At 37.9% G+C, this 26240-nt stretch overlaps 1 protein-coding gene across 12 annotated transcripts in view; it reads right to left on the minus strand.

The window, feature by feature from the left end:
* golga4 (golgin A4) overlaps positions 1-26240 on the minus strand; it is a 44489-nt gene that overhangs the window by 11287 nt on the left and 6962 nt on the right. For 4 of the 12 annotated variants that reach the window (XM_079856166.1, XM_079856162.1, XM_079856167.1 and 1 more), the window contains 18 exons: positions 24887-24959; positions 23172-23482; positions 20564-20611; positions 20365-20421; positions 18878-18976; positions 18672-18804; positions 18385-18581; positions 14806-14889; positions 13259-13406; positions 12999-13177; positions 11589-11687; positions 11305-11460; positions 7123-11123; positions 6844-6965; positions 6035-6165; positions 5488-5574; positions 1822-1839; positions 1168-1236 (listed from right to left, as the gene is read on the minus strand). In XM_079856166.1, the coding sequence (XP_079712292.1) occupies positions 1168-1236; positions 1822-1839; positions 5488-5574; positions 6035-6165; positions 6844-6965; positions 7123-11123; positions 11305-11460; positions 11589-11687; positions 12999-13177; positions 13259-13406; positions 14806-14889; positions 18385-18581; positions 18672-18804; positions 18878-18976; positions 20365-20421; positions 20564-20611; positions 23172-23482; positions 24887-24959 (6012 nt within the window). Of the gene's footprint in view, positions 1-1167; positions 1237-1821; positions 1840-5487; positions 5575-6034; positions 6166-6843; positions 6966-7122; positions 11124-11304; positions 11461-11588; positions 11688-12998; positions 13178-13258; positions 13407-14805; positions 14890-18384; positions 18582-18671; positions 18805-18877; positions 18977-20364; positions 20422-20563; positions 20612-23171; positions 23487-24886; positions 24960-26240 lie in introns of all 12 variants that reach the window. The other 8 variants (XM_079856158.1, XM_079856163.1, XM_079856168.1 and 5 more) reach the window with 3 other exon arrangements.

A 26240-nucleotide genomic window follows, 5' to 3' on the forward strand; every position in this document is an offset into this window, starting at 1 on the left:
ACTTATGACGTTCGCTTGGTTTTTACATTCAAAAACATCAAAATGAATAAGTAATAGGCTATTTTCTACCCTGGTTTTGAGCCTAGCTCCTGAAACGCTCGGTTTTTATGGGCGTGCCGCATTGAAGACTTGGAAGTAAACGCCCACTTCTATGATTGGATAACAGTTTTGCATATTATAATGAGTTTCATGTAATGCGTGAATCGTTGGGCGGGGCTAAACAGGCAGAGTTGAAGTAGGCGTTGATCTTCTCCTGTGGAGGCGGGGTTTGATACCCTGTGACGTCATAGATCCCCACTTTGAAAAACCTGTCGTTCGCTGTGCCTGGTGTCAATAAAAGCTTTTATTGGACTAACAAGGAAGTTTTCAGTTCTGAAACTTACAGGATATTCTTATAGTATGATGACCTCTTATATGTCAAAAGCTCAAGGAAAATTTGATTTCTCAGTTCATCACTCCTTTAAGGACAATTTTTTGGGGGAAAACGCATAAAATGCTAATGTGGACGGAGCACTTTGAAATGAAAATACCGTTTTCAAATGTGTCTAGATTAATGTAGACATAGCCTTAAAATGAGTAATAACTTCCCCTACACTAGTCCTCAAATTAACAACAATGTATGGCCCAGGGTGAAGCCGGGTTATAAAAATAAAGGCATGTTCAGTGTGTTCGCCTCCTCGTGTGAGTTAGCATTCGTGTGGGGTGAGAGAAACAGCATGAGCGCTGCTGTAACTGTTTGTAAAGTTGAAATAAGAGTAAACAGATGTGCGGTGCAATGAATCTAATCTCGTTTCGGTTTTACACCGCTAAAGGGGTGCAGGAGCTCTGGGAATGTGACGGGTTGCTAAACGCTCCTCTCATTCTTTCTCTTTGCCTTCTACATTGTCTTTGTGTGCTAAACACTTCTTAGGCCTAAAAGATACTCTGTGCAAGCACGCAAACACAAGCTCGAGATTGTCTTCTTCTACGGTCAGTTCTCTCATTCAGGTCAACTACTGAAATGGCAAAGCAAGAGAATCCTGATGAACAAGCTAGTTAAAGTTAGTTAAACTGTCAACAGGGTTTATTGCTAGCTACATGAAAAATAACACATCCGGTTAAGTGGTACAGAGCGCTACCCATCCTGCTAAACTCTCCGTCTTTCTGCTTGTATACCTCTTCACTTACCCTGTCATGGTATTCCTGCTCTTTTAGCTTGGCTTCGCTCAACATGGTTGTCTTTTCTGCAAGCTGAACCTGATTGGACAGAGAAAAAGACTAGAGGTCAAAATAATATATAAGAGCAACACGTGGAGGAACACCACGTTTTTTTTAATGTTTTTGAAAGAAAAAAAGAGTCTCTTATGTTCATAGAGGGTTATCAAAAACATAAGTAAAAATAGTAAAATAAATCTAAGATTGTGTAATATTTTTTACAATCAAAAGCTGTATTTTCTGCATATTTACTCCAATATTTTCAGGATTCTTTGATAAATAGAAAGTTCAAAAGAACAGCATGATCAAGTTAATGCATCCTTGCTGAATAACTTAATTTCTTTGGGGGGAAAAACAACAACTTTTAAATGCTAGAGTACACAGTGTCTTGTTTTCAGTCCCCCTGTGGTGAAAATCCAGCTTTTAATGTTGTTTATATGTGTATGTGCTGTTTTTTAATATGCTTTAAGACAAACCATGTGCAAATTCATAAGTCGACACTATTGTGGAGTATTTTCTCTTTAAAACTGCAGTGAACCAAAGACAGTTGTAATCGTTGGTGTTTCAACCAGTTAAAATTTCCAAAAACTTGAGTTAATCAGACAAATAGATGAAAATAAAACCTACCTGTAACTCATCAAGACCCTGAAACACAAAACAGAATCAGCAGGTCACATGACTGCACAATTCAAACAATTCAACAATCAATTATAACTAGATGTTGTGGTGTTTGCCCACAGAAAGCTTGTGACATCAGACTGCAGAAATGCAGCATGGGCCCCAGAGGTGTTTCACGTCACAGAGCAAGCGCTTTGTAACGGCACCGAACACACAAGGACCGCTTTATCCTGAACAAGGCTCAACTTTTTGCCTCTCTCCAAGCATGCACGGCTCGCCTGAGAGCGCACTGTGGCATAAATCTAACAGCCCAGGATGCTCTCTGAGGGGTTAATTGAGAACAGAGACTGTTTAAGGCCTCTTTCTCAGGGATACATTCCAAACCTTTTCAGGAAAATTCATTCCTATGGCCTATTCTTTTACAGTATGTCCACATTTAAACATGGAAACTTGTATTTACGATAATTCCGATAGAGTGTGAAAGCAGCATTCATTTATTTACAAATCAAAATCCATATGGAAATTTAAGCAGTCATTTGAAGTCAATTTGTATGTCGGAATTATTGTCAAAGCGCAATAAATATAAAACATAACATGAGCAAACACTGATGCTTCAGGTTAAAGGGATAGTTCACTTTGAAATTAAATTTTGGTATGTTTTAGCTTACCTGAAGGGCATCCAAGATGTAGGTGTCTTTTTTTCCGCAGTAGTTTCAATTTTGATATTTTTAGGTCAAACCGTTCTTGTCTGACAGTCATATCATGCAGGTCTATGGTCACTATCTCAAAGAGCATGCACAGAGTCCAAATTAAAACAATTCCCCATCGTCCAAATTAAACAATTCCCCATCGTAAGTACACATTGATGGCCTAAGACACGAAACGAGCGGTTTGTGTGAGAAAACGAACAGTATTTATATCGGTTTTACCTCTTATAACACAACCACGTCCAAGTGATCTGAGGGCGCGAGCGCATCCTGGTGTGTGTCGTGTGCGCAGACTGATGCATAGATATATACACTAGATGTCGCCTTGGCTACGGCAGTTCATTGGAACGAATGTCTTTAATGCGACATCTAGTGTATATACAGTGAGGAAAATAAGTATTTGAACACCCTGCTATTTTGCCAGTTCTCCCACTTAGAAATCATGGAGGGGTCTGAAATTGTCATCGTAGGTGCATGTCCACTGTGAGAGACATAATCTAAAAAAAAAAATCCAGAAATCACAATGTATGATTTTTTAACTATTTATTTGTATGATACAGCTGCAAATAAGTATTTGAACACCTGAGAAAATCAATGTTAATATTTGGTACAGTAGCCTTTGTTTGCAATTACAGAGGTCAAACGTTTCCTGTAGTTTTTCACCAGGTTTGCACACACTGCAGGAGGGATTTTGGCCCACTCCTCCACACAGATCTTCTCTAGATCAGTCAGGTTTCTGGGCTGTCGCTGAGAAACACAGAGTTTGAGCTCCCTCCAAAGATTCTCTATTGGGTTTAGGTCTGGAGACTGGCTAGGCCACGCCAGAACCTTGATATGCTTCTTACAGAGCCACTCCTTGGTTATCCTGGCTGTGTGCTTCGGGTCATTGTCGTGTTGGAAGACCCAGCCTCGACCCATCTTCAATGCTCTAACTGAGGGAAGGAGGTTGTTCCCCAAAATCTCGCAATACATGGCCCCGGTCATCCTCTCCTTAATACAGTGCAGTCGCCCTGTCCCATGTGCAGAGAAACACCCCCAAAGCATGATGCTACCACCCCCATGCTTCACAGTAGGGATGGTGTTCTTGGGATGGTACTCATCATCATTCTTCTTCCTCCAAACACGTTTAGTGGAATTATGACCAAAAAGTTCTATTTTGGTCTCATCTGACCACATGACTTTCTCCCATGACTCCTCTGGATCATCCAAATGGTCATTGGCAAACTTAAGACGGGCCTTGACATGTGCTGGTTTAAGCAGGAGAACCTTCCGTGCCATGCATGATTTCAAACCATGACGTCTTAGTGTATTACCAACAGTAACCTTGGAAACGGTGGTCCCAGCTCTTTTCAGGTCATTGACCAGCTCCTCCCGTGTAATTCTGGGCTGATTTCTCACCTTTCTTAGGATCATTGAGACCCCACGAGGTGAGATCTTGCATGGAGCCCCAGTCCGAGGGAGACTGACAGTCATGTTTAGCTTCTTCCATTTTCTAATGATTGCTCCAACAGTGGACCTTTTTTCACCAAGCTGCTTGGCAATTTCCCCGTAGCCCTTTCCAGCCTTGTGGAGGTGTAAAATTTTGTCTCTAGTGTCTTTGGACAGCTCTTTGGTCTTGGCCATGTTAGTAGTTGGATTCTTACTAATTGTATGGGGTGAACAGGTGTCTTTATGCAGCTAACAACCTCAAACAGGTGCATCTAATTTAGGATAATAAATGGAGAGGAGGTGGACATTTTAAAGGCAGACTAACAGGTCTTTGAGGGTCAGAATTCTAGCTGATAGACAGGTGTTCAAATACTTATTTGCAGCTTTATCATACAAATAAATAGTTAAAAAATCATACATTGTGATTTCTGGATTTTTTTTTTTTAGATTATGTCTCTCACAGTGGACATGCACCTACGATGACAATTTCAGACCCCTCCATGATTTCCAAGTGGGAGAACTTGCAAAATAGCAGGGTGTTCAAATACTTATTTTCCTCACTGTATATCTATGCACCAGTCTACGTACACGTCACACAGCAGGAAGCGCCCGCACCCTCAGATCACTTGGACGTTAATTTCAAAGTGAACTATCCCTTTAATGGCAACGTTTTTTTCTATGAACTCCTTTTTTTTTTTTAACTCTTTCCCCGCCAACGTTTAAAAAAAGTTGCCAGCATTTTTTTTTTTTCACAAAAGTTTCATGGCCCTCAGAATATTTGGTTGTATGAATATCTGAACATACAATATATCAAAAGATAGAGCGCTTTGAAATGAAAATGCCGTTTTCAAATGTGTCTAGATTAATGTAGACATAGCCTTAAAATGAGTAATAACTTCCTCTACACTAGTCCTCAAATTAACAACGTTTTTTTTTGTATGAATTTTGTTGTATGAATATCTGAACATACAATATCTCAAAAGAAAGAATAGAGCCTCTGCTAACTTCATGCATTCTTTTTATATCAACACTTGAATGTGAGTAAGTTTCATTAAAATAAAAAGCAAAACTTTGAGCAAAAAGCTGAGAAAATCGTGTAAAGATTCAGAATGATGATCAAAGCACAGATGGAGTAAATCGAGTCCATAAACACCCCTAAAGTCCTGTACTTCGTCCTGGGTCGACATTTCATTGAGTAACGTTAGGCAGTTTTGATTTCTATTTTGTTACGTTATTTTACATGTGCGTAAGCAATGCTTGTATCGCTTGTTTCTGCTTCTTCTTCGCCTGTGTTTTGATCAGGAGATTCTGTACTCTTTCAGAAGATGCATAATTGCGCCCCCTACTGTATACCAACGATAACATGGATTGCCAGAAATTCCGTCAATGGCAGGGAAAGAGTTAATTAATTAAATATAAATTATTTAATTCAGTGGTGCTAATTGCATTATTTTTTAATAATGACTTTAAATTAAATTCACGTTGAATTAACATTTAATTAAAAACGACAACTCATGGTGTGTAAACTGAGGCTCTGTACCTGTGGGCCGCTGAGACTCCTCTGTTGAAGATCCTCTAACTCCTTCTGCACCTCCCAAACACGGTCGCCCATCTCCGCCTCACGACTCTACAAGAAGACCAAACTCTGAGCAAAGGTGAATCTCTGAATCATTTTACAATGCTGTCATATTATATTAATTTCCAGGTAATAAACTTGGGTCTTAAAATGCATGGGTAAACAATTAGATCTATGAGATGTGGAAATAATCCTATTACAAATAGTTAGCATACTTCTCAGCCAGGATGGATGTAAGCAGCATAAGGTCTACATCATTCACTACAGCTCTAGGGGGAGTTTGAGGTGCTAGTTTACTGAGGTAAGTGTTTCCTGATGATTCACAAACTATACGCTGAAACCTGAACTTACTGACTTTATGTGGTGGAATTAGCAAAAGCTATAAACTCCTCACAAAATGATTCCTGTGCCAATGTCTTTCTATAAAGTGTTATCTGAAGCATCTGCTGGCCATTTATCAATAACTCGCAATTATATACAAAAGCTACAATTTCACTTTATTTTGCTGTACCTGAAGGACCTGCTCGTAACGCTGAACCATTTTGTTTAGGTCTTCTTCCTTCTGGGCGATCGTTTTCTGAAGTTGACTGACTTCATATCGATGGCTATTTATAAGCTCAGATTCAACACTTTGAGCTTTCTCTGTGTGGAAACAATAAACAGGAAAGTACAGTAAGAAGACATGAAGATTGTTACCATGCCTGAATGTAAAACACTAATTTCCAGACTGGATGGATCAAATGACAGGATTGAAAAGACGGTAAGATGGTAAATCAATTATGAATTTCATATTTCGCACTTCCTGAGGCCAGTAAATCAGCAACTGTAACCAACTATAAAAACACAGTTGTTTTATATCATGTCCACAATGCTTGTCAAGACTATTGGTACTTGTTTTTTTGTTTTGTTTTTCAGTATTTTTAACAAATATTTTTGTTTTACTCAAAGGAATACTCGACATCAAAATTAAAATTACATAATTTACTTCCTAACATCTTTTTAAAAAAAACATATAATTCCTTTGTCCATCGAACAGAAAAGATGTCAGGCAGAATGTTCACAATGCAACTTTTAATATAAAGAAATTAAATGAGAATCAAAGCAAACAAATTTTCAGGTGAGCTATTACTTTTAATATTTAAATAACCTGCCCCTTTATATATTTATTACCATATTCATATAGCATGATATTTGCACCTTACCACAAGGTTCTTTAAAGAACGCCATGGTATTATACTTATCACAGTGGTATCCGGAAAACACAGTATTACCATGTTAACATGAGCAATAAACAGTACTTTTGTAATATGCCCCTCTTACCAATGGTCTCCTTCACAGAACCTTCCAGTTCCTTTTCCTTCAGGGCCATTTGGGTGTTGAACTCCCTCATTAACTGCTTAAGAGAAGAGTTGTGTTTCATTTCTATGTCTTCCAATTCAAGCCTGTTTAAAAAAAAAAGAAAAAAAGATCACCAATCATATGAACCCTGGGAAGAACGGTGTAGCAGAAAATATGCATCCTTAAATTAAGGAGAAACATAAAATACTCCCCCCACCTGTTACTAAAATAAAACAAAAAAAAAAGTGTCATAAATCTTACTTGAGCTTCTTCTCGTTTTCCTCAGCCATCTCCTTTTTCAGGAAATCCAGCTCCTTCTCATGCTCTTTCCTTAAAGAGCGAAGGTCTTTTTGTAGTCTGGTGTAATCTTTGTGGAGCTTCTGCTTCTCGTTCTCAGCCTCTACCAGTTTGATCTGAAGATCATTCTCTGAGGTGTTTGTATTGTTGATTAGGCACTCACTATCAGTCTCCCCGTTTCCTTGAGGCGAACTCTGTTGTGCTTTCAGCTGATTTTCTTTCTCTTCGAGCCTCTGCTGTAAATCTTGGAGCTTCTCCTCGTATTCCTTGACCAACGAGTCCTTTTGACTTGTCCAATCGTCTTGGTCCCTGCTTTCCCTGGCCACTAACATTGCAGGCTCCATTCCTAATCTACTAGAGGTCATTTGCACTTCAGAAACCTGTTCATTCTCTACTTGATCAATCTGTTTCTCCTTAATCTGTTCTTGAAGATCCAGGCATGTCTGTTGAAGCTCTTGCACTCGAACCGTCTGTTCAAGCAGGTCTGCTTTAAGGCGACTTACCTCAGCTTGGTAGTTTGTAATCTGCTCATTAGACTCCGCAAGTTTGGTCTCAAGCTCCTCAAGTCTGGACGAAGTTTCTCTTGCAGCGAAAGCAGATTGCTCCTCTTTTGCAGACGCATCTTTATGAATAACAGCAAGCTTCTCTTCATACATATCTTTTAAGTTTTGCAGAGAGACCTGTCTTTCCTCATCTTCTTTCTGCTGCAATTCTTTTAGATGTTTTGCATGCTCTTCCTTTAATTTTGCGGTGGACTCCTCCATCGTCTTCTCAATTTCCTCTAGAGACTTTATACGTTCTTCTTTTTCAGTCTGGGTTTGCTTGATACCTTCCAACTGCATCTGCATGTCTTTGATAGCCTGCTCCTTTTCCTCAATTTGTGAAGTCAACTGTTTACGAATCATGCCGATCTTCTGCTCTGCCTTCTTCTTCAACTCAGCTACTTTACCAGCCGTCTCAGAGGACGCCTTTTCCCGAGCTGCATTAACAGCCTCTTCTTTTGCCCTCAGAATCTCTGCCTTCTCCCTCTCAAAGTCGTTCCTTTGGGATTCCAGTTCCTGCTTGGCCGTTTCAACTTCTTTCTGTAAAGACTGAAGACCTTCCTCAGTTTTCTGTATTAGGGCGCCACTTTGAGAGCGTTGGTCCTGAGCTTCCTGCACCTGTTTCATCAACTCCACCTTTTCGCTCTCCCTAATGTTAAGTTGCTGCTGCAAATCAGCTGCAAGTTGTTCTCGCTCTTTTGTCCGCAATTCCAGCTGCTCCTCCAAATCACAAACTTTCTTTGAGCAGCTTTCCAGCTCTGAGGTCAAGGCATGAACCCTCTGTTCTTTCTCACTAAGTGCCTGGTCCATCTCGGACTTACTAATAGAGTGATTGTCAACACTGGCAGTGAGCATCTGAAGTTGTTCGTCCTTCTCCGAAATCTGCCTCTCCATTTCCGCAACTTTATCTTGAAGAGACTTAACGGTGCTGTGACTCTGACTGAACTTCTTTTTCTGCTCAGAGAACTTATTCCTGAGTGAGTCTACCTGCTCTCGAAGTGAGGTCTTTTCTTTATCAAGTCTTTCCACCTTCTCCCCCATTTGGCATGTTAACCTCTCCTTGTCCTCATTGTGCTGCTGATTCAGCAGAGATATGGCTTCCTCCTTTTCAGTTATGCTACTCGATAACTGGGTCTTCAAGTCATTTATGACAGATTCTAGATCGCTGATTTGCAAAACATTTGCTTTGAGATTTTCTGATATGTTTATGTTCTCCTTGCGAAGCTGCTCAATGTTAAGGTCTTTCTCAGAAAGTACTTGGGAGCGATTCTCTGCATGGTTTTGCAGAGACTCCATTTCAGTTTGTAAGGCTTTAAGAGTCTCTGAACTTGCACTAAACTCAAGAGTTACCTCATCAAGAGAGCTCTTTAGGTTACGGTTCTCGACGAAAGTCTGCTGAAGTTCTTTCTCTAAAGTGCTGATTCTGTTGTCCTTCGTCATGATAATATTTTTTAGATATGTAACCTTATTCTGATTATCAGTAACCCGGTTTTGTAATTCCCTAACTCGTTTCTCAACTTTCTTACACAGCTCAACAGAGAAACCATCTAACTTATCCTGTGCTTTCTGAAAACACTGTTCAAACTCCGTTGTGATGGTACACAACTGTGTCTGGAATTCTTTTTCTTTGTTTTTAAGTTCAGCCATTTTTTCTGCAAGTGTCCTCTGGAGATCTTCACCCTCTTTACACTTGGATGTTTCAAGCAAACTCAATTTTTGCTGAGTGTTTATCAACTCTTCAGATATGCCCTGCAATTTCTCTTTACTAGTTTCCTCAGCCTTTCTCAGTTCATCCTGTAGAAGGTTCCGTTCATTCAAGGCCTGGTTTAGATTCTTCTCCATGGTTTCGACTTGTCTTTTGAATATACCTTCCCCTTCAGACAAACTTTCCAGCTTGCTTGCTGCTTCCCTGAGCTCTGTCTGTAGTTTCTGCACAGTGGTTTCCCTCATGGCAAGCTCCTCCCTGAGGTTCTGGATGTCTTTCATAATCTGTTCCTTTTCTTCCCTGCTGGCTGAAAACAGCTGCGAGATCTCCTCCAACTCTTGTGCTTTCTCTTGCAAAGATTGGGCATGTTTTTCTTGCATGTCCTCCTCATGCTGGTTGAGTTTCTCCTGCCAATGTCGAACAAGGTCTTCCTGTTCCTGTTTATGGGTCACCTTAAGCTTGTCTAAGTGCTCCTTGTGATTGGCCTCCAAATCAGACATGGTTGTGCTGAGGCCCTCAGAGCTTGCTTGTGCCATCTCAAGGATCTTCTCCTTCAGTTGCTGGTCTTTCCGTTCTAACTCTTGAACGGTCTTAGATAACTCTGCTTTGGCATTCTCTTCTTGATCCTGAAGCTTCTTATTCAACTTGTCCTGTGCTTCTTTGACTTTCTGCTTGAATTTCTCCATTTTGTTTTCCTGGGATTTCAGCTTGCAATCCATGTCTTTCCTAATGTTCTCAAGTTTCTTCTCATAAGAACTCTTCTGGTCATCCAGTTGCTTCCTCAACCGGTTTTGCTCATCTTCCATTGTTTTGCAGGTTGCAGAATGCAAATCCTCTTTTTCAGATAGGTCCCTCTTGACTTGCTCCATCTTCTGCACTAGTTCCTGAAGTTCATTTGTCTTCTGTTCAAGACACACTCCTTTCTCCTGACAATCGTTAAGCACTGCCTCAAGGGTTTGCTCAAGATCTTTCACTTGATTCTTGGTTTGCTGGAGTTCTTCTGTAAGTGTGCTAATCTGAGATCTTGATTCCTCAAGGGCCTCTTTATTCGACTGTGCCCTGAGATTAAGTTCCTCCAACTGAGCACTTCCATTTTCGTGCAAAGTCTTTTCCCTGAGCACATGTTCCTCTACTGCTTTTTCCTTCTCCTCCAACACAGTCTTCAGCTGATTTATCTGTTCTTTCAGCATTTTCTCCACCATTGCAAATGACTGTTGATTCTGTATCGCAGCTTCGATCTCCACCTGATATTTTGTTTGTTCTTCCTTAAGTCTTTCCTCAAACTCTTGTCTTGTGGTTTCACCGGTGACCTCCATAGAGGACAGCCTCTCTTCTAACTGTTGTCTAATATTCAGTACTTCACTGAGATCAGAAGACAGGGTCTCAATCTCTGTCTGTTTGTCACTCAGCTTATCAAGCATCTTTTTGTTCATGTCTTCCACATGAGAATGGAACTGTTCCTCCTTGTCTTTCAGAATAGATTCAATCTCTACCTTGTGTTTCTGCATGAGCTCTTCCATAACAACATCATGCTGCTGGTTGAGGTCTGCTATTTGCTCTGTCTTTGTCCTTTCCAGTTCTTGCTTATGTGCCTCTTCTAAAGCAGCTATTTCAGCCTCATGTTTCTTTCTCTGCTCTTCCAATTGCGCAGAGAGATCATCCGACTTGGTGTAATCCTTCTCTGGGTTACTCAGACAACTCTCAAGTTCTTGAATTCTCTGTAAAAAAAAAAAAAAAAAAAAAAAATTATAGGAATGTATATTGCAAAAAATATGGCACTGCTTTCATTCAAATCCTCATTCATGCTGACTATGTAGTTATATTGCATTATTTGGCCATGCAACTACAATAAGGATATCCTGTTGATCTAATCTCAGATAGAGTGGCATATAAACTCACCGTTCTGGCAGACTCCAACTCTAGCTGTAGTTCCTTGGCTTTGTTCTCCCCCTCAGACTGAATTGCAGATTTCTGCAGCTCTGCTTCCTCCAGAGCGAGAGATGCCTGCTGTTCTCTTTCCTTTGCCAACTGCAACAGCTCCTCACGACACTGCTCCTGAGGTAAAAAACAAAACAAAAAGAAGAGCATTAGAGCATGCAAATAGCTTGGGTAACGGCTACATCCAAGCTAATATTTCAATGAACTTATCACAAGTTACTACAGAAATAATAATCAGGGCATACCACCGCCTGTTTGATCTGGGCACTCAGTTCCTGTTCTTTGCTAGCCATAGCATCTGAGTGTAACTGCTCCATTTCTGCTATCCTGTCCTCGGTGGACTTCTGAAACAAAAGAAACCATGGAAAAATATTAACCTTTGTCAAGTTTGATGGACAATTTTTGGTAACACTTTATTTTACAGTGTCCTTGTTACATATGTTACATGTACTTACCATAGTAATAACAGTAAATTATGCATAATTACATGCAACTAACCCTCTCAACCAATCCAAATTGTTTGCTTTATTGCCATATCAGCATCAAATACATTCATGGCAATATTTTGGATTGTATTATTTTAAAAATGAAATAATAAAATACAAAAACAATTAACAATAAAATAACTACCGGTATATAAAATGTCTCAGTTTAATGTTTAATAAAAACTGATTCCCATATGAATATAAAATATTCCCACATGAAACCTTTCTAAAAAATCTATTAATGCGATTTATGGTGAAAAAAAAAACGATATAAATAAAATATATATGGACTATATATATAAAGAATAGTTATAATAAATAAATATAATAAAATGATTCACATTAAAACAGTGAATCTTTTAAATTTTCTCACGAATAAACTCAATGGGTACACCATAAGAATTTGAAATATCTCATTTGACTAATCCCCATGGCATCATGGTTTGGTGAAATAATTAACCGACTCAAAATGTCACTCTTCAATGAATTATTGGCAAGCGAAACAGAGACGTACTGTATTTTTCTTTGTTATGGCATGGATTATGGTCATGATGAATGAAACAGAACTGAATTTCTGAAAAATGAAGCCTATCTCAGATACATGCAGAAAGAATGGTGGGCTGTCAATGTGGCATCAATTTAGTAAATTTTGATTTACTATTGCCATTTAGTTAATGAATCATCCTCCAATACACAAAGGAAGAGACCAGAGATGTGCATATCTATAAAAACACACATCCTTCGTGAGAACTTTGCAGTCATGGACGTTAAAACGCTCATCCAGACAATTCTCAGGATGAATGTGACACTGAGTGTGGACTGATGGCTTTTCCAGGCAAAATAACTTTAAACAGGTCGAGTACAAATGAGGACAGAGAAAAGGCAAAAGAAACATATCAAAATGCAAAATTTGTTTCATGTATGACTGTCTTTTTAATGCTAGTGTCTAAATTAATGCATCTCCTCATCTCAAACAACACTGATGTGTGTGAAAACAACTGAAATAGTTGCATTGACTTTTTTGTGACATAAACAGTCAACATTTAGTCCCCTTTTCCACGCTCTCTAAGACCCTTAAAACTGAACAGTTTGTTATTTTTTTCTTCTGAAACCCCGTTAACAAGCACTCTTTTAATAAGTGATCAAATAAAATGTGATAAGCGTGCACACCTTCATAATGGTGACCACTTCTTGTTTGACCCTGGTCAGCTCCTGTTGCAGGCTTCTCCTTTCTTCCTCGCTGGCCTTCTCCACCTGCTTCACCTGCTCCTCCATGCTCAGCTGTAGCTGACGGCGTGTCTCCTCCGCCCGCTGGGACACACCCAGGGCTCTCTCCAGCTCCTCAAATGCTGGGAAAGAGTCACATAAAGCGCAGTTAGGACGAGTAGAAACAAAGGTGGGATAAAGAGAAAGGAGATAGTCTCACTCACCTGCTTTCTCGGATTTCTCTTTCTGTTCCTGCAGCTCATCTTTCTGCGCGAGGGTTTGCTGGAGTCTGGAGCGCAGCTGAGCGATCTCATCTTCCTTCATCTCTAAAGTCTCATGCATCTGACGCTTCGTTTCAGCAATGACCATTCCCTTCAAAATGATGCCGTAGGTGAGTATTAAAGGGGTAGTAGTATACATTACACACAAATTAAATGTACTTTTTTAATGGGTAGATGTTCAGACAATAAAGGCTAAATTTTGTTCTCAATTTTAAGATATCATAGGTTTGCCTATTTTTAAGAAGAGCCTGCATATTGAAACCTCAAATGTACAATATTGCAGTCACTTTTGTTCAGCAAATCTGCTGTCAATTATGTTCAAATGCGTGTGCAAAACAGGTTCCTGCTCCTCTACAGCATTTCTGTGCTCAGTTTGAGGACGCAACGCTAATAGTTTCTGACATATGTTTGCATTCTTTCACATTCCATACAGTGACCCGAGAGGAAATCATCTCTATCCTGCAGGGTGAAGGTCAAATGCTACACACAACATGACTGATTCGATCACAACTCAGTAGCAGACAGACAGCTCTCCATATTTCACATAATTCAAACCTAGATTACATCTCAAAGACTATTTCTTGATCACAAGGTGCAAAATAAACACTCTACCAAGACCAAATGCACATCAAAATAAGTATAAAATATAAACGTAACAGTCTGAAACTAAAAATTGATATTTGAATTTGTGTAATATTATATTTTATTGAAAAATGTAATTTATATATGGATATACATTAATTATATATTATTATTGAAAATTGTAATTTATATATTCATATAAATTAATATTATAGAAATAATATACATTTATATACATTTCAAGAATAATATATTATATAATAACACTTTTATTTATATATATATATATAAATAAAAGTGTTATTATATATATATGCATGTATGTAAAATGTGTATATATAATGTGTGTGTGAGAGTTCATTTTATTGTGTTATTTTATATATATTTTAAATAATATTCATGCGTATATTTTTATATATATATATATATTTATATATATATATATATATATATATATATATATAAATAAATAAATATATACACACATAATATATATTGTATATAAATTAATATTATTTAAAAAATATATACATTTTCATTTAAAATAATGCAAGCTACAATTATATGGCCTGTGAAAATATTTTGATTGGTCAATTCACCCACCGCTGGCAGATGTGGCAAAAGGTTCGGACCCTGCTTTATCACTGTCCTAAAATAATAAGCAATATATATCCAGGCTTACTTTTATATGCAAACGTGACAAATTGAATGACCCACAGGAAATGTGTGATGTTTTCCGATCATTTTAAAAAGCCTTCCGGGATAATTCATCTTTGTCTTTGGCTAAGAGGGCTAGTGGAATTTGTAATCTTCTGTTCATGCTGGCTCATAAACAGTCCTGTGGCAGACACACAACATAGCTGAACCCATCTGAGGAGTGAGATGAAGCGTGTTAGCGTCTCTCTCACCTTGTCCTGCTCCAGCTGTTCGATGAGGTTCTTGGCGTCTCCCAGCTGTGTGATCAGCTTCGTCTTCTCTGAAGTGTGGAGTTCCTGGTAAACAGACGATGATGAGTGTGTGACGATGGATCTTAATCCATTATTCTCAGAATAATAATCAACACTTATTGAGCATCTATCATAAAGACCCCAGAGCCAGCTGGTCTAGACAACCTGGATTAGAGTCACTTGGAAACGTACGGGCCAGTTGGAACTGAACTGACCTGAAACTTTGACTTCCAGAATGTGGAAAAAAAAGGTTTGGTTGGATGTCAAAGGAAATTTTGCACATCCAATAAGTCTGGCTACACAAAATGGTATCAGCAACCATACAGTTAAGCTGTCTTACATCATATTTCTGTTGCGATGTGCCCAAGAACATGCTTTAACTGTGGAAACACTGTAATTTACTTTATCATAACAGCTGTTAAATGCCATCACACTGATCTTCCAGATAACTATAACATATAATTAATGACCAGGCGCTTAAATTAAAACAGCAACCAAGAAGCTGTGAATAATTTTCAATGTCTCCACCGGCTGCGCTGAACTCCTGCCACAGATAAACACACACACACACACACACACGAACCAGGCCACATCCACATCACAGCAGCCCTTGGAGTCTCCGCACCAGACCGACAATCAAACCTCAATTACAGTCGGGACAGCAGCCAGTGGTTGTGGCGGATTCGCCTCCAACGCAGAGCGACACTCAGTCAGGGAACGTTCCTGTTTCCTGATGGTTTTCCTGAACTAGAGAGTTTGACACTTACAACTCAAAAAATAAATAAACTAAAACGGTACAGAATAAATGGGAATAAAAGCACTTAAAATGCTTTATTTAGTTTAACAAAAATGCTTTTTTTAAATAAATTTTTGGTCTTTGCTGAAATCTGAATAAACTTTGGTGCATAACTTTGTGCTTCAGACATAAATGATTCCTCTAAACCTCACAGCTTTATTGAGAAGCAATAAGAAAAGTGATCTAACTTGTAATTTTAACCTGGTGGGTGATAAAATGGCCAAGGAAAAAAAATCATACACTGCAAAAATGATTTTCTTACTTAAAATTTTTGTCTTGTTTTCCAGTACAAATATCTAAAATCAAGATACATTTACTTGAGAATCAAAATAACTTAAGGTATTAAGACCATTAAAATCCATCAAAATTAAGTGATTTTATGTTTAAAACAAGACAAAATATCTGCCAATTCGGTATGAAAAATCAAACTTATTCAAAAGGAAAATGATTATCTCTCTTACCCCATTGGCAGATGCTTGTTCTTGTTTTGGAATTAACTAACTTAACTTTACGTTTTTCAGGAAAAACTCCCTTTAAAGGGATTGTTCAGCCAAAAATGAAAAGGCCATGATTTACTCACCCTGAAGCCATCTTAGGTGTATACGACATTCTTATTTCAGACGAATACAATCTGAGTTATATTAAAAAATGTCCTGGCACTTCCAAGCTTTATAGTGAGAGTCAATGGGTATATTTTTTTGGAAGTCCATCAAATCGCATCCATCCATGATAAAAGTGCTCCACACTGCTCTGGGGGGTTAATAAAGGCCTTCTGAAGTGAAGCGATGCGTTCGTGTAAGAAAAATATTCATATTTAAAACCTTATCAACTAAAATAACTACCTTCCGGCAGACGACTTGCGCCAAAATAAGAATGTCATATACACCTAGGATGGCTTCAGGGTGAGTAAATCATGGGCTTATTTTCATTTTTGGGTGAACTATCCCTTGAAGGCAAGTCATGTGACTCAGTGGCCATCTTTGAAACGCCTCTCTGGCAGCTTTTTCAGTCATGCAAGTGCAGCTCCTATCTCTTTGAATAAGGAAACATCAAATTCTCCAAAGCTGTTCACCAAGCTTACGATTAAATTTCATATTTGAAATCGCCAATGAAATCTGACAACATCTGTATCATGCATTTTGCTTATACTTAACATTATACTTAGCATTATGCTTAACACTCAAATCATGACAAAAAAAATGCATTTTTCAGGCTGGACCAGACAATGCGCATGTGCAGTCCTAAGAGTGCATCTCAGAACAATGACAATTTCTAAAAATAAAAAAAAATCTAAATCTTTACTAATAGGCGATTGGCTCTTTTATTTAGAGGGCGGGACTTATTCTGCTATACTGCGTGTTGCGTCTCCCATTCATAGTAAATATGAGTGCACTGTTATTTTGTTTCTCAAGTCAATATATCTTGATTCAAGAATGTTTGGATATTTGTACTGGAAAACAAAACAAAAATACTGACAAAAGAAATCATTTTTGTAGTGTATAGACCTGAAGGTATAGAGACTTAACCACCAATCGACCAACAAGTAACACCCTAGCATTGTGTTTTGCATTGGGCAAGCACCACTTACATTGTCTTCAGAAAATTGGCCTGTACAAATCTAGTTTTATCCTAGCACTTTAATTTAACGCAGAACTTCAGTGTTTCACATAAATCTGAAATGATTTAATGGTCAAGTAAAGCAAAGACGAGTAAATCACTGAGTTGCGCGTCAGCTGGTGTGTTTTAGTGTGAGTGAGTGTGACGGTGTGTCCGTACGCTGTTTGAGGCAGGGCGGGGGGAGCTGTTAACCTCTGCTCTCACCGTCTCCGCTGAGCACCATTCCCACACACAGCACAAACGCATCACATCCACAGGAAACACACTCTCGGCACTCCACCCGCTACCTCTCCAACACACACACACACACATTTTCTAAATAGGGACATTCCATAGACGTTTTTATACTGTACAAACTGTATATTCTGTCCCCTTACACTAATCCGACCCCTAACCTACCCATCACACACACACACACACACACTAACCCGACCCCTAACCTACCCATCACACACACACACACACACACACACACACACACACACACACACACACACACACACACACACACTAACCCGACCCCTAACCTACCCATCACACACACACACACACTAACCCGACCCCTAACCTACCCATCACACACACACACACACACACACACACACGCACACACACACACTAACCCGACCCCTAACCTACCCATCACACACACACACACACACACACACACTAACCCGACCCCTAACCTACCCATCACACACACACACACACACACTAACCCAACCCCTAAAAATCACACCAAACTTTCTGCATTTTTACATTTAAAAAAAACAAACTTTAAATACTTTATTTTTATACTAGATTTACAATTGAGGACGAGAGGTTTTCGGAGATTTTGTCAGGTTTTGGTCACAAATTTGTCCCCAAAATATAGTTAAGTACTGTAGGTACACACACACACACACACACAGACACACATTAAATAATATATATAAAAAAATGTAAATAAACTAATGTATGAATAAAATCAAAAGAAAAATAATAAAATAAACGTGTATGAATAAAATAAATAAAGAATGTATGAAAAACAAAAACCCACTTATGAATAAAATAAAAAAATAAAATAAACCATGTATGAAATAAACAAAATAAACAAAAAATGTGTGTGTCATTTCGTTTGTCAATACCTTGATTTTCTCAAGCTCTTGCAGCCTCTCCTGCAGCTGCTGCTGTAAAACCTCATTCTCGCTGCCCAGCTGAGCGGAGCGCTCTTTACTGGAGCGAATCATCTCTTTGCATCTCTGCAGGAGACTCTCTTGCCTTTTGATTCGCTTCTGAAGCAACTCAAGGTCCACCGTGCCGCCCGGCTCTCCGCTGCCCTCTGCTGGACACACACACAGAAGACAAACAAACAGGTTCAAGGCAACTTTTGTGTAGAAACATGTTAAATGTGCACTAGAGAGTCGGCACACACCTGTGTTAGTCACGCTGTCATCTTTCGAGGGGCTCTGAGGGTCAGAGGTCGCGTCAACCGCATCCGTGGACGTCTCAAGCTCTGACGACACCATTCCTCCAGGCGCCTGTAGTCGTTTCTTCAAGAGAGACACCTGAAGACAAACAGCTTCAGTATCACCTCCGTTAACATGGGAATGACTCGAGCAATAGTAAAGAAAGGCGTACTTGAGTCTGCAGCACAGTGATCATCTGGTCCTTCTCCTCGAGAGCAGCATCAAACTCCTCCTGCAGGTGTTTCTTGGTCTGCTGGTCCATCTGGAGCTCCTGAGGAGGAGAGACGAGGCTCGCCGTCATATCAAGACTTCACAATTCTATTAGCATTTTCGCTACTTTTGAGTTTTGATGATCTCATACTTGGGAATTGGCAGTTTACTGGCGGTTTAAGGATAAATAAGCACTTTAAATCATTTCAATATAGAAAAAATAAATAATTTATATATTTTTATGCTTTTGAAAAAGTCTCTTCTGCTCACTAAGGCTGCATTTATTTACAAAAATACAGTAAAATCAGTAATGTTGTGAAATATTAATGCAATTTAAAATAACTGTTTTCTATTTTAATATAATTAGGGCTGAGCAACAATTAATCGCATCCAAAATAAAAGTTTGTGTTTACGTAATATATATGTGTGTGTACTGTGTATAATTATTTTGTGTATATATATATATATATATATACACACACACACACACATGCATGTATATATTTAAGATTTTTTTATTTATTTATATATAAAATCTTTTATATTTATATATATATATAATATAAATTATGTATAAATATATATACAGTATATACATGCAATTTTTTTAAAATATATATGTGTACACATATGTGTGTGTTTATATATATACAAAATAATTAATCGTATAATAATAATAAATTATGATTAATAATAAATCAATTAATCGTCGCCCAGACCTAGAATATATGTTTACAGTAGTGGTCAAAAGCTTGGAAATATTACTGTTTAAAATGTTATGTTATGCTCATCAAGCCTGCATTTATTTGATCAAAAAACTGTAATAAACAGAAAAAACTGTAATATTGTTAAATATTATTCCAATTTAAAATAATGGTTTTCTATTTTAAAATATGATTTATTCCTGTGATGCAAAGCTGAATTTTCAGCATCATTACTCCAGTCTTCAGTGTCACATGATCCTTCAGAAATCATTCTAATATGAAGATTTGCTGCTTAAGAATCATTTATGATTATCATCAATGATGCAAACAGTTATAAAAGCGGCTTAATATTTTTGTGGAAACTGTGACACATTTTTTCCCGGATTCTTTGATTGAAAATTCAAAAGAACAGCCTTTATTTGAAATATACATATATTTTTTGGAACATTGTACATCTTTACTGTCACCTTTGATCAAATTTAATGTATCCATGCTGAATAAATAAAATAAAAACATCTTACTGAGCCCAAATGTTTGAACAGTAGTGTATATTAAATATTTGATGTATTATCTTGATTAAATCAAAATCCTGAAATATCTCTGAAACATGCCACATTACAGACGTTAGCTGCATTGCGAATGCTGTCTTTAAGTAATAAATAATAGAGATATCAGAAGTGGAAAAACATTGACGGTAGAGCCTGTGATGAAGAATTAATGTGTGAGCCAGAGGCAAAAGACGAACCTCCCTGAGCTCTCCTATTCTTCTCAGGGCTTTATCTTGGCTCTGGCTGAGGATGGCCTGAGAGGCACACAGACAGAGATGAATGACAGACAGCACAAATACAGCAACTCATTAAAGGAAAAACATTAGGAAAACATCCCTCGAGTTGCGAGGAAACTACAGTCGTTAATTCTGCGGCATCGACTGAATATGAAATTACCTGAGTTTTCTCTTTATCCCGCTGTACGGTTCTGTAGGCTGTCACCAACTGAGAGAAGAAAAGGAGGAAGAATATATCAGTCAAGTGACAATGAACAAACTGTCCCATTCCCAAATCAGGATCACATGATCTGATCGGAACTGGGATCAGAAACATCTCAGGGATCATACATGTCCAACTTGAGTGATCTAATTTACACTTTTGACTAGTTCTGCCACTAGTCAATGCTTTGTCGACTAGTTGTAGGTCATTATATATATATATATATATATATATATATATATATATATATATATATATATATATACATATATACATACATACATACATGCATACATGCATACATACATACATACATGCATACATACATACATACATACATACATACATACATACACGCATACAGTAGTGGTCAAAAGTTTGGAAATATTACTGTTTAAAATGTTATGCTATGCTTAACCTTAACCTCATCAAGCCTGCATTTATTTGATCAAAAATACAGAAAAAAACAGTAATATTGTTAAATATATTCCAATTTAAAATGTTTTTCTATTTTAATATACTTTAAAATATAATTTATTCCTGTGATGCAAAGCTGAATTTTCAGCATCATTACTCCAGTCTTCAGAGTCACATGATCCTTCAGAAACCATTCTAATACTGTATTTGTTTTTGCAGTCAGATGGTTGTCTTATTTTTAAAGCTTATTTAAAACTTATTTTGGCAAATTAAAAATGAATAACCGTTAATAACCCTCTCACTGTCTTATCTCAGATATCTGTTCGACTGAGGCGGCACTGATGTGTCATGTTTAGTATGCATAGACTGTACTAGAGGGCTGAGCTATTCTTGAACAAAACAGACTTGTTCAAATAATCTCTTAATTAGAGCTTAACAATATGCAATGCATGTTCATACCGCAGAGGTTATTGATCTATTACTTGGCGATTATCTCAGGACACATCTTACAGCAAAGGAAATGCAGGGATTACAAATGAGCCAAAGAGCTTTCCTTGAAACACGAAACCTTTTATATTCAACGTGCGTTTGTGCTTTAATTTGCATTTAACCAAACGCATCAGGAATGGGAGAGCCTTAGATTTGGTACCAGGCCAATAAATCCGCCAATATTTAACCATTTTAAGAGCATCGCAACTGGCCAATGGTTTGTTTAAATACCCAATGAGCAATAATACTACTTCTGGAACAAGATTGTAAGCATGAAAAAGTGCACTATATGCCACTTTGAATGAACTAAATCTGCTATTTGGCAAGTTATTAAAAAAAAAAAAAAAAAAAACGCAACGTTCACACACTGATATGACTGCTCCAGAAAAGTATTTATTGCAATGTTTCGACCATCAGGTCTTCATCAGGATATTACGTTTGTTTTTTGATTTAGTTTGTCTCCTTTGTCCTGCACCTTAGTTATTTAGAAATAAATATTTTGAATTAGATGCTCAACAATACTAGAAGCATGTAGTAACAGCCTGAAATCGGGTTGTAACAACAATACAGTTGCATTTGATGTGTCAGTCTCCAACATACATCATTAAAAACCTTATTAAAAACGCCTGGTGCAGAACTGACTAGACAAAATCTGACTCCACAGGAACACACTGACACACATTAATGCACTGCTCGCTCTAGTGCACGCTTACATAATTAACAATATAATCATAATTAAACATTTCATAAAGCAATAATATTAGGCATGTTTCCAAAATCATGAAAAATTACTTTGAGATGCATGTATGTAATGTGAACATGATGGCACCCAGTGAGATCATAAATGTAATAAATATAAATATTAATCAGAAATAGTTACTTTTAAACAAATAAAATGCTAATTTTACATGAAATGACAAAAAAAGTGTGCATTTTGTGTACGTAAAAAAATTATATATATATATATATATATATATATTGCAATTGTACTTGTATTGTAAACAGTATCTGATGTGACCACCAACTTATCTAACAAGTAAAAATTGTGGCAAAACAAAAGTTTAAACTTCTGCATCTGACTACTTGCAGAAGTAATATGTGACCCTGGATCACAAAACCAGTCACGAGTCGCACGGGTTTATTTGTGGCAATAGCCAACAATACATTAAATGGGTCAAAATTATAGATTTTTCTTTTATGCCAAAAATCATTAGGATATTAAGTAAAGATAATGTTCCATGAAGATATTTTGTAAATTTCCTACTGTAAATATATAAAACATTTATTTTTGTGAGTGAATGCAGCACAATCGCCAACATAAATGAACAACTTTAAAGGAGATTTTCTCAATGTTTCGATTTTTTGCACCCTCAGATTTTCAAATAGTTGAATCTCGGCCAAATATTGTCCTATCCTAACAAACCATACATCAATGGAAAGCTTATTTATTCTTTCAGATGATGTATATTGTATAAATCTCAATTTTAAAAAAATTACCCATGTGACTGGTTTTGTGGTCCAGGGTCACATATATGTAATCTGAGGCACTCCCCTTGAAAATCCCTGCAAAACCAATCATAACTGGAAAAAAACCAAATCAGCAAACAGTCTGACCACGAGCGATTGGATCAGCCGAAATGTTTACACTGAGTGCGCTCACCTCTGAGTATTTCCCCCTGTAATTCCCGAGGCTTCTCTCCACCCTGTGCAGGCGGTTCAAGAGCTGCTCTTTGGACAGACTCTCGACGCTGCCGGGCGAATCTTCCGCCTCGCTCTCGATGTCTGACGGAGGGTCGTACGCCGGGGCGTCATTCTCTCCCATGAGCGTGAGGGATTCTCTGGAGGAGCTTCTAACCAGACTGTCCCGTGAGCTGGAGCGGAAGAGCCCTTCACTGCGACCCGAACCCCGGAGCAAAGACTCCATGGACGACACCTTCTGCTGCAGCTTCTGGGCCAGAGACTGAGACTCCTCTTTCTGGAGGACAAGCAATACAAACATTTCAGAAAAATAAGTAGACCTTATTTAAGATCAAAGATCTTACAATACAACAATACAGTCATACCCAACTGAAATCCAATGACAATTATACAACGACAATCTAAATGTGAAGTGCTGAAAAAGGGATCAATGTCCGTGACACATATAAAGTACTGTGCAAAAGTCATGCTTTACAAAAATATTTAAGACAAATTTACTGTATACCTTTTGCTTTAGTGACTTTCACACAGTACTGTGTGTGCACTACCGTTCAAAAGTTCAAAAAAAGTCTCTTACACTCATCGAGGCTGAATTAATTTGATTAAAAAATACAGTAAAAATAGTAATATTGTGAAATATTATTAACATTTAAAATAACTGTTTTCTATGTGAATATATAGTAAAGTGTAATTTATTCCTGTGATCAAAGCTGAATTTTCAGCATCATTACTCCAGTCTTCAGTGTCACATGATCCTTCAGAAATCATTCTAATATGATGATTTGATGCTCAAGACACATTAATGATTATTATCAATGTTGAAAACAGTTGTGCTGCTTCATATTCTTGTGGAAACCAAGGTACTTTTTATTTTCAGGATTCTTTGATGAATAGAATGAAAATATTTTTTGTAACATTATAAATATCTAATTTTGATCAATTTAATGCACCTTTACTGAATCAAAGTATTAATTTCTTTCATTAAAAAATGACTTTGCTGTCAAACTTATTTCAGAAAAATCAGCATCAAACACTATAGCCCCTTTCACACAGAGATTCCGGAAAATACACGGATAATGTGTCCCGGGATTTGATTTTGGCTCATTCACACATTTTACGGAATCTGTGAGTGCGTTCACACACATCCCGTAAAGATCCTGTAAAGACACATGACGTCAGGATGTGATAACTCCTGTCAGATGTCAGTTCTGCTGATAACTCTTCGTCATTTCTACACGAAGACGAGTCCATTCTCCCCAGTAGCGCCACTGGGTTTGCCGAGTGGCTCGTTCCCCATAGGCTGTAGCATAGGTTGTAGAAAGGCCCGTGCGTCATCACGACACACCCATTACAGCATTGGTCCTGGCTTTTGTTCACACAGAGTGCGTTCCGGGACTGATCCCGGCAATGTTACTAGGTCCCCATCCCGGCATCGATCCGGGATGTGTTTGCATTCACACAGAAGGCACTCTAGCAATTTTACGGCAATTTCTCAGGATCAACGCGATGTGAAAGGGGCTTATGTGAATTACACATTAAAACACATGCACTATACTGGTGTTGGTTGAGGAGAGATCCCCTTATGTGATTGTACAGCGCCATGGGTGTACAGTAGTGCATATGAAAGCACTATATAAATGCCTCCATTCATTCATTCATTCATACATAGACTGTCACTTGCCTGAGGAGAAGCGACTCCATCCCCGTTCACACTGCCTCTCGGAGAGCTCCCGGCTGCTTTAGCAACGCTCTGCACCAGAACAGAACCAACAAACATGAGTGAAACAGTGTCTCGCCGCTCAGCTTTAGGCCCGGTTAGTATTCCTCCAGCCATCGTGCTGCACCCCGATTACTCTGGGAGCAATATTAGTTTTTGCTACGAGAAATGCAGGGGCTTCTGGTTACACCCACCTTAACCTCATGCAAACTCGGAGATTAACACAGGGGTTAAATACAAACATAGACAGCATAACTATCGTTAAACGTTAACGAGCGTTAAACAAACAAGGAGTTAAACACAGCAGCACTACACTAGAGGCTTTGTCAACGGCAAACGGTCCAAACCCACGAGAGGAGCCGGTTACTGAGAGCGTGTGCAGGAGTTAGACGGCCACAGCGTTCTCCCTGAGGTAGATGAAACAAGTCATGGGTAATGTTCCTCTGTTTGTGTTCATGGACATGAGAATGTATACAAATCTCACTATTGCACCTTCAGAATTGAACGTTTTTTTTTTTTTTTAAATGAACAGGTTAACAAAATCTAAAGCTGCACACTGTATAACTATTCCTTTTTCAGGCATAACATTGGCGACATTAAAGTTTATTTTTTGAACTTGTGCTGTTAAACGCCCAATCAATGTTGTCCCAGTTTTATCTAAAATGCATATCATATAGTCTGACATAAAATATAGTAAGATTGCATAAAATTTTAAATGGAAGAAAAAAATAAATGCATTTAAAAAATAATGCATAAATCATAATAATATGAAAGATTAACCAAAGTCTGGACCTCTGTGACCTCAGAAAGATGGGTTTAAATTTCCTCTTAAAATGCAATATGCTGGAAACGGCATTTTGCTGCAGGTTAAAGGTCAAAGCTAGCCGTATTTACATTAAAATCAACAACTGAAGCGCACTTTCTGTTCTGTGCAGAAGGCAATCCCTACACACTTCAGGCCAAAAGTAATAAAGCACAGCATTATCGGACAGTTTTTCACTTTGATAACCTAAAACAAGGACACTCAAACCACAAGTGTCCTTCAGAATATTATACACAAGTTTAGCAATAAACACTTCAAGTTTACAGAGGGATGAACTAAACACATTTGCATATGCCAATGAAGGCCAGGGAGACTTTGAATATATTATGTCACATTATAAGCACAATCTCTAACAACACCAGCATTATATTTATTTATGCAGTTATCATTGCACTGGTCTCTTGCTGTACAATACAGAATCAATTCAAGGACAAATTATTAATCAACAATACTACAAATAACAGCGTCAGAAATGGACTTTTTAACACAAT

This window comes from Squalius cephalus (assembly GCF_949319135.1).
Source record: "Squalius cephalus genome assembly, chromosome: 21".
Taxonomy (NCBI): Eukaryota; Metazoa; Chordata; class Actinopteri; order Cypriniformes; family Leuciscidae; genus Squalius; species Squalius cephalus.